The sequence below is a fragment of the Elephas maximus genome, chromosome 10 (assembly GCF_024166365.1).
Source record: "Elephas maximus indicus isolate mEleMax1 chromosome 10, mEleMax1 primary haplotype, whole genome shotgun sequence".
NCBI classification, from domain to species: domain Eukaryota; kingdom Metazoa; phylum Chordata; class Mammalia; order Proboscidea; family Elephantidae; genus Elephas; species Elephas maximus.
In genome coordinates this window covers 48861684-48870314 of record NC_064828.1, presented here as the reverse complement: position 1 = coordinate 48870314, position 8631 = coordinate 48861684, and the positions used below count along the sequence as shown (strand labels likewise).

Genomic DNA, 8631 nt, shown 5'->3' with positions numbered 1-8631 from the left:
AACTTTCCCTCCTATAATTGCTATTAATGAAAAAGGCGCCTAACCTGCTGAATCAAATCGTTCAAAACTGCTTGTTTATCATTGGACGCTCCCTCTTACAAGGAGGGAAAAGAAAACGTGAAAACAAAATTCGAGAAACCTCCTTGAAAGGCCCCCGCAGTGTCTTGGAGACCCCCGCTCGGCTAGGGAGGGCTCCGCCCTCCCAGCCCCTGTCGCGGAGAGGAGACTAAAACAGCCAGAGAGAGAGACAGAAAGAGAGAGAAAGGGGGGGGGGGGGAAAGCGTTTAAAATCCGAGAGGCAAAAAGCCGGAGTTGGTCTCAGGATCTGAGGCGCACGGCCCGGCTCGGTGGTGCACTCCACCTGCGCGTGGGCCTCGCAGGAGCAGAGCGGCGAACACCCCGGGCCCTGCTCAGGGACTGCAGCCCACAGCTCCCCCTCGCCAGGCTCCCAAGGACCCTCGAGGCGCGGGGCTCACTCTTGAAGCCTGGGAACGCGCAGACAGGAAACCCACTTCCTCCTAAGCAGTTTCTTGCTCGCCGGTTGAGAGGCGCCCAATTGAAGCAGAATGATCCTCATCTACTAATATCCAGCGTGGTCACAAAGCAACTGGCCATTTACGCCGCCACTTTAAACAAAGATATTTGGTTATTCCCGGGAAAGCAAGTGCACTTTTGCATGGTTGAGCTCTGGGCAGAAGAGAGCCTCAACCCAGCCTTCGGCTGCTGCGCTGCCTGCGCCTCGGAATTCGCCCCCTCCCGGCCCGCGGGCCCTGCCAGGGTTCAAGCTGAGTCCCTTGCCTCAGCTGGCGTGCGGGCACTCACCGCTCCCTGCCCACGCCCTCCTTGAAGCACCAGAGGGGACGAGAGCGTGGCCCTGGGGCTTGGGTGCTAGAGCTGCGATATCCTCGGAAAGTCAGCTCCAGACCTATCATCCCGTGTGTCCAGGCGATGGGCGAGGGTCGGGGACACCAGGTTTGTTTGAGGTGGGGCAACTTCACTGACGGCCCCTCCCGCCCGGCCCCCCCACCCATCATCTCAGCCCAGGCGGCCAGTGGTGCGCTTGCCTCTGTCGAGTGTGGGGGTGGGGAGAAGGATCCGCACGTATGTCGGGGGAGGGGGCACGATGCAGGGGATCTGGCCCTCTGAAAAGTCCCTCAGCTGGGGTGGGGGGGGTGCTCGGAGACCCAGGACAACCTCTAGGCGACAGCCGTTCCCCTGCTCAGCGCCCCCTCCGCCCGCGCAGATTCTCTCGGGTAGGGGGGAAGGGGGCGGGGAGCTAAGGGTGTCCCTCTGACGGCGGCAGAAGAGGCAGACAGACTGACAGACACGCAGACCAACGGTGCGGCCCCAGGGTTCGTCCCCAGACTCTCGCTCGTTTGGTGGCGGCTGGGGCTCGGCGCCGCGAAGCCAGATGTGGTCCAGAGGCAGTGGGAAGGCGCGGGGCTGGGAGGCCGCGGCGGGAGGGAGGAGCAGCCCCGGCAGGCTCAGGTGAAACCCCCACCCCATTCCTTGGCCCCCTCCCCCTTCAGGACCTGTTCCCGCCCGGGGAACCCCGACCGAATTGGAAAGTGGTTCCACTTTGTAACTCTGCAAGTTGGTTGCAAAGCAGCGTTCACCTTCCTTCCTCCCCATCATCCCTCCTCTTCGGCTACTCCCCACCCCACCTCCTGCCCTCCCCGCTCTCGGTTCCCTCCTCCTCCCCATCCCCCGCCTCCCCCCGCGCTCAGCCGGCACCCCACAAAAATTGGGGGCGGGGGTGCCCGGGGGAGGGGGAAAGAAATGCTTTGAGTCGTGTCTCTGCCTCTCTTTCTATCTCTTTGAGACCTAAAAATCCTGGCAAGTGAAACTTAAAGGTGTTTACCTTGTCATCAGCATGTAAGCTAATTATCTTGGGCAAGATGTAGGCTTCTATTGTCTTGTTGCTTTAGCGCTTACGCCCCGCCTCTGGTGGCTGCCTAAAACCTGGCGCCGGGCTAAAACAAACGCGAGGCAGCCCCCGAGCCTCCACTCAAGCCAATTAAGGCGGACTCGGTCCACTCCGTTACGTGTACATCCAACAAGATCGGCGTTAAGGTAACACCAGAATATTTGGCAAAGGGAGAGAGAAAAAAAAGCAGCGAGCCTTCGCCTTCCCCCTCTCCCTTTTTTTTCCTCCTCTTCCTTCCTCCTCCAGCCGCCGCCGAATCATGTCGATGAGTCCAAAGCACACGACTCCGTTCTCAGTGTCTGACATCTTGAGTCCCCTGGAGGAAAGCTACAAGAAAGTGGGCATGGAGGGCGGCGGCCTCGGGGCTCCGCTGGCGGCGTACAGGCAGGGCCAGGCGGCACCTCCGGCGGCGGCCATGCAGCAGCACGCCGTGGGGCACCACGGCGCCGTCACCGCCGCCTACCACATGACGGCGGCGGGGGTGCCCCAGCTCTCGCACTCTGCCGTGGGGGGCTACTGCAACGGCAACCTGGGCAACATGAGTGAGCTGCCGCCGTACCAGGACACCATGCGAAACAGCGCCTCGGGCCCCGGATGGTACGGCGCCAACCCAGACCCGCGTTTCCCCGCCAGTAAGTGAGGCCGCTCCGCTGCGGGGCCGCGGGCTGAGCACGGGGGGTGTGGGGACAGCCGCTCAGACGGCGCGGCGCCGGCCGGCTGCGCTCTGGGCATCAGGGTAGGCTGCCAGGCAGCGGCGCCAGGGAGTCGAGCGCAGGAGCAGAGGGTTCTTCTCCTGGCTGGGCTGAGGGGCTGGAAGAGGCATTTGGTAGGGAGGGCAGGTGCTCACTCTCGGCATCTCCCAGGCGCGACCGATGGCACCTCCGCTCTGCTCAGGAGACCTCGGGTAGCCAAAGGAAGCACTCGCCCGAGCGAAGGGAGCAGGGGCGAACAGGACTGGGAGAGGCACGGCCTGGCCGGGTGGGAGGCTGCCCTGCTGAGACGCGCTCGGGCGTCTGGCGAGACCGCTCTCCTGTGGAGTCTGGGCAGGTGGGAGGGCGCGTGACTCCGAAGGGGGCTCTAAACAGGCCGAGCAGGTGCCCCACACTGGGGCGGACAGGAGAGAGTGGACAAGTGGCAATGCGTCTGGGGCCTTGAGCTTTCCGAAGTGAACACCCCTGTCTTTGAGAGCTGCCAGAATTGGGATCTACCGTCGGTCCCCAGCTCTCTGCTTAGGCACAACGCGCCGCCTCTGGCCAGCTAACCCGGTGACTTCAACGGGAGCTGGGCACGAAGGGAGCAGAGCAGCCTTCCCCAGTGGGCTTTTTGGGCCAAGCACTGAGACTGAGGGAGGGTAACCCGGGCGGGGGATGAGGCGAGGGGCTCTCCTGCAAACCCCTAGACAACCTGGCCTCGGGCAGGCGCTGGCCATGCCCCGCGGCTGGGCTTCTGGAGCAGAGCGCGAGGCGGCCTGGGTGAGAAGGGCGCCATCGGGGAGGGCCGGGCGGGCCAAGGGTGCGGAAAGCAGGGGTGGCCTGGCCCAGCCCGGCCCCGGCCGACGCTGTGCGTTTGTCGCTTACAGTCTCCCGCTTCATGGGCCCGGCGAGCGGCATGAACATGAGCGGCATGGGCGGCCTGGGCTCGCTGGGGGACGTGAGCAAGAACATGGCCCCGCTGCCGAGCGCGCCACGCCGAAAGCGCCGGGTGCTCTTCTCCCAGGCGCAGGTGTATGAGCTGGAGCGACGCTTCAAGCAACAGAAGTACTTGTCGGCGCCCGAGCGCGAGCACCTGGCCAGCATGATCCACCTGACACCCACGCAGGTCAAGATCTGGTTCCAGAATCACCGCTACAAAATGAAGCGCCAGGCCAAGGACAAGGCAGCGCAGCAGCAACTGCAGCAGGACAGCGGGGGCGGCGGGGGCGGCGGGGGCGCCGGGTGTCCGCAGCAGCAGCAGGCGCAGCAGCAGTCGCCGCGCCGCGTGGCCGTTCCGGTCCTGGTGAAAGACGGCAAACCGTGCCAGGCGGGCGCTCCCACGCCAGGCGCGGCCGGCCTGCAGGGCCACGCGCAGCAGCAGGCGCAGCAACAGGCTCAGGCCGCGGCAGCTGCGGCTATCTCGGTGGGCAGCGGCGGCCCGGGCCTAGGCGCACACCCGGGCCACCAGCCAGGCAGCGCCGGCCAGTCTCCGGACCTGGCGCACCACGCCGCCAGCCCCGCAACGCTGCAGGGCCAGGTCTCCAGCCTGTCCCACCTGAACTCTTCGGGCTCGGACTACGGCACCATGTCCTGCTCCACCTTGCTATATGGTCGGACCTGGTGAGAGGACGCCGGGCCTGCCCTAGCCTAGCGTGCTGCCTCACCGCTCCCGCCCGCCTCACAGACCACCACATCCTCCCGCTGCTCCACGCGCTTCGACTTTTCTTAAGAACCTGTCCCCATTCAGACCAAGAAAAAAACACAAAAGCCAAACTGCTGGACATCTTTTTTTTTTTTTCCTAAAATTTATGTTTGTTTTTTTTTTTTTTAAGAAAATAAAAGCAACAACGAAGCGAATCCAATTCTTTAAGGAGCCTTTAAACAGAAGGACACAGAGAACAGCTTTGGGGGTGTCTCTTAAGTGATTCAGATGGGTTTCCCACGCCCGGGCGGGGCACAGTTTGGAGAGGACTCTACGCTGACATGGCTCTAGACTTAAAGATCGCAAACTTCTTTCTGGGTACACTCTGCCAGCAAAGTGGACTGGCTTGTAAATACCAGGATTTCTTTCGCAGAAGGGACCGGGGCTGGGGAGGGGAAAGACTTCGACGGGACCCACTTATCACTGACACAAAAGAAGCGTCCCCTTCCCGGTGCCCACTGGCCCGCCCAGGCTCGGCGGGGACTCGTCGGCCCCGTGGAGAATTGTTTTATGTTTGACGTGAACTCGTAGCTGTAAAACGCTGTCAAAAGTTGGACTAAACGCCTAGTTTTTAGTAATCTGTATATTTTGTTGTAAAAAGAAACCCAGTTCCAGGCCCCAGCCCCTCACATTTTTTATGGACATTGACAAATCTGTGTATATTACTTGGCAGTTTGGTATTTGCGATGTCAGTCTTTTTCTGTTGTAACTTATGTAGATATTTGGCTTAAATATAGTTCTTAAGAAGCTTCTAATAAATTATACAAATTAAGAAAATTCTTTTTCTGATTAAAAACCTTCCTTTTGGTTTGCTTTTGATTTGGTTTTAAGTGACTCTGTTTTGGCTAGGGTCCTCATCATTGGCTTGAATTGTTTAGAGGCTCAAAAGACTGGGAACCAGCTAGGAGGGCCAACCCCGTGGGAAGAGGGAGTTTTGTTTAGTCTCAGATTTGAGTGGAACCAAACCTTAACCAGTTCTACCACATGGCAATAGAGAGGAGAATAGATAAATTACCTCCACCATGAGGGAGAGGGAGAAAGGGGGGGAAAAAAGGAAATGAGCCAAGAACTCGTTTTTTCAGAGCCAAGTTGCTGTTTCTAGAGGCCCCAGAAGTACCTACAGTGGTCTTATACAGCTAGCCAACATTTTAAAACCGTAGTTTGGACATCCTATTTTAAATAACCCTGAATGAGCTATCATTTTTACTGAAGGGATCACTCTGTATATTTGAACATCAAACCTTTATTTCTAATCTGTGGCAGTTAGGTGGGAGGCTGTTTTTGAAACCGGGTTTTGTTTCTGCTCTAAAAAACAGTTCTCCCGCTCAGGGATCAGCCACAGACACCCAGCTTCTCTGGGCCTCTCTGGTCTCTGGCAGGGTGGGATTGGGCTGCAGGCTTGGGGATCCCCTGAGGAGGACTTTAGGGGCTGGGTTTTTGCCCTTTGTCCACTAGTTTCCACCTTGGGCTCCAAAATCTCTCTAGTAAGGAATCTTTCTCCTGTCCTCAGTAAAAAAAAAATAAAATAAAAAAGTAATATTGGCTCTTTCAACCTCTAACTCTTTGGTCTTTTCATTGCCCAGATGTGTGTGGAGGGGAGAGTTGGGGGAACTCTTTGAGCTGCAGGGCAGGAGGTAGGAGCAGGATTGGTAGTGGAGAGATCTGGAAATAGTGATTCTGGATAAGCTTTTGCCCCTTCCCTCCCACCCCTGACAAATCTCCAGAGGCAAGGCCTCACTGGTGAACTGGGGACAGATACACTTCCCGGCACATTTTCTCTAAGCCTGGAAGTGTTTGATTGTGGAAGATTCATTCATATTTGGCATGCGCTCACTTCTGGCCTACAGTTTCAACTTTTCTTTTTCTTCCCTTGCCTCCCTCTATCTTTAGTTCCTCTGCTTTTCATTACAGTCTCTGCTTCTGTATCACTTTTCCCCCCTCCCTCCCTCCCTCCCTCCCTCCCTCAGCTTGTAAGACTAGTCGACTGGCTCCGGTCCTTGCCCCCCACTCAGCGACCCTTTCGATAGCTTCTTGGGGGCTCCTTTTATTTGATGCCTTAGGACTGGAGGATAGGGTTTACTTTCTTCCCTAGAAACCCGGATCTGGTTGCTGAGATAGGGCTTCTAAGATGGAGAGAAAGCTCTGAGCTTCGAGTTTCCGAGAGGATGCTTGGTTAGGTTAAGAGTGTGTGCTGGTTGGGGGGAATTTCAGCAGGCCTCACATTTTAGAAGGTAAACAAAACACTGGAAAGTTTGAGCCTCTGCATTGGAATGGGCCACCGTGGTCCTGGGACAGGGAGTGTAGGTAGCTAAAGCACCGAGCTCAGGCCGGGACTGGACAGGGGAGGGAGGTACTGCAGCCGCGGTTTGGCTCTAAGGTCCCGATTCCGTGGGTGTGGGCGCTTGGTTCACCATGCCCCCTGTTTAGCTTAAGCCTGGGCGGAGGCCGGGGCTGGGGATGCGGTCGCGACTGTTGGAACTCCCCCACCCTATCCCAGCCCCGACCCGGCCCTTGGGAGTCACAATTTTAGTGGGCTGTGCTACTCTCAGCCTTATCACCCTTGCTCTTGGTGGAGTTGCTAACGAATACATTCTTCTCCCCGCCGTCTGGCGTCGGCTTAGTTTGAAGTCTGTTTACTTGTCCGGGGGAAAGGTGAATTCAGCCGGGGCTGCGAATGGGCCCTGAGACAAACGGGACCTCGGCCGCTTCTCGCCATCAATCACGCGGAGTCCACCAGCTCCCGCTCCTGGCCAAGGGCTCTGCTTCAGGAAGCAGCCCTGTAACGCAACCTGCAGGGTGTTGATCAGGAAATAGGTGCGCGCTGGGCGCAGCGCAAGAGGGTTCCGCAGCCTGGGGACACTCCCCCACCACCACCATTTCAGCCAGCCTCTAGGAAGCTGACTGTCGTCCCTTCCTGGAATCCTCCTCCTCTAAAAAAAAAAAAAAAAAAAAAAAATCCTCCTCTAGGTCTCCACAATTCGGACCCAGATCGGTTCTGGCTCACCCCGGGAATAATCAGCCTTCCGGGAATGCCCTTGCTGTGGTTGTGCGTGTAAGAGCCGGAAGATTCCCCACGTGTGCGGGTAGTGCCACTCGCCCCCGGACTCCTGCGAAGCTGAAGGCCCCTGACTAAGCACCCCCACACCATCTCTAGGTCCCGGCCGCAGTGGGGAGTGGGGGGAGATTTTGCAGACGCCGTCCCCCTTCCTCCTTTCCCCCACCCCCACCCCCACCCGCCATGTAAACACGAGGACTTTCTCGAGAGTCCTGGAGAGCCGCTCTAGTGGCTTCGGGGCCTGAAACCCCAGGCTTGGCTTATTTGATGTTTAGCATCCCAAAGCGGCTCCCCACCCCCGCCCCAGCCTGGGAACCGGAGCTCTAGGCCGGAGAGGCTGGGAAGCAGCCCTCTCAGCTGGTTGGGCCCAGGCTTGGGTCGGGCTCAGGCTCAGGGGAGGCGAGAAGAGCAGAGCAGAGATGCTCTGAGCAGGAGGGAAGGGAGCGCAGGAGGGTACAGCCGGAGTCCTCGAGGCCGGGAGGCGGGCGAAGGCAGAAAATGCCTCCGCAGCGGAGACAGCATCTCCGCGATAAGGGCTGGCGGGGTGGGAAGCAGCATCCGGTCCGCGAGTGAAATCCGAGCCAAGCCCGGGACGACTTTGCAAGAAACGCTCCTGGTGCTTACTCCTGGAGGCGCGCACCAGCCCAGGGGCCTCGCGCGAGGCAGCTCTTCTTACCACTGCTTAGGGCTTGACCTTTCAAAGGAAAAGACTTGTTCCGGAGCCTCCCAAGGACTTTTAAAGCCTCCTGGGGCAAGACTAGGGAGCTCCAGTGATTGCGCCTAGGTTTGGCAAGGGGTCTCCTACTCTGAGGCCCCAGTGAAGAATTCTAAGGCTTTAGAGACCCCACAGCTTTCGAGCGCGCTCACCCGCGTATGGGCGCCCGCGAGGGGCTATCTGGAGGCGCGAGTGCACACCAGGTAGCACGAGCGAGTCTCTTCTCAGGCGAAGAGAGGAAATGAGAGCGGGGTTTTCTGACTTCCACCTTATTAGGGACCAGGTAAGGTCAATGCTTTCTCTATTATGTCTTTATCTTAAAAGCAGGTCAATTTAAGATAAGGGAGAAAAACAAATCCAGGATCTGTGTGAACCTTGCTGATAAAGACTGACCCCATTCCTGAAATAAAAGCAAGCTAGGCATTCATTTTCTATAAACAAGAGAGTTGTGAGAAGCTGTCTTGAATTCTGATCGGATACCTCCCGTCTCTGTAGACATCGCCCCCCGGCTAGCAATTACTACCGAGAGGGAGCAGAAAG

The 8631-nt window shown here is 58.2% G+C and overlaps 1 protein-coding gene across 4 annotated transcripts; it reads left to right on the top strand.

The window, feature by feature from the left end:
- Nucleotides 1-302: 302 nt before the first annotated feature.
- Nucleotides 303-5995, top strand: NKX2-1 (NK2 homeobox 1). 4 transcript variants are annotated; one of them, XM_049897898.1, is made up of 4 exons: nt 303-972; nt 1352-1488; nt 2174-2559; nt 3507-5995. In XM_049897898.1, exons 1-4 carry the CDS (start codon nt 949-951, stop codon nt 4241-4243), a joined length of 1284 nt encoding a protein of 427 aa, XP_049753855.1. In that variant the 5' UTR covers nt 303-948; the 3' UTR covers nt 4244-5995. The 4 variants fall into 4 exon arrangements, with proteins under 4 accessions (XP_049753855.1, XP_049753856.1, XP_049753858.1 ...); XM_049897899.1 differs by having other exon boundaries at nt 1333-1488; XM_049897901.1 differs by lacking the exon at nt 1352-1488 and having other exon boundaries at nt 304-972; nt 3507-5994.
- Nucleotides 5996-8631: the final 2636 nt, after the last annotated feature.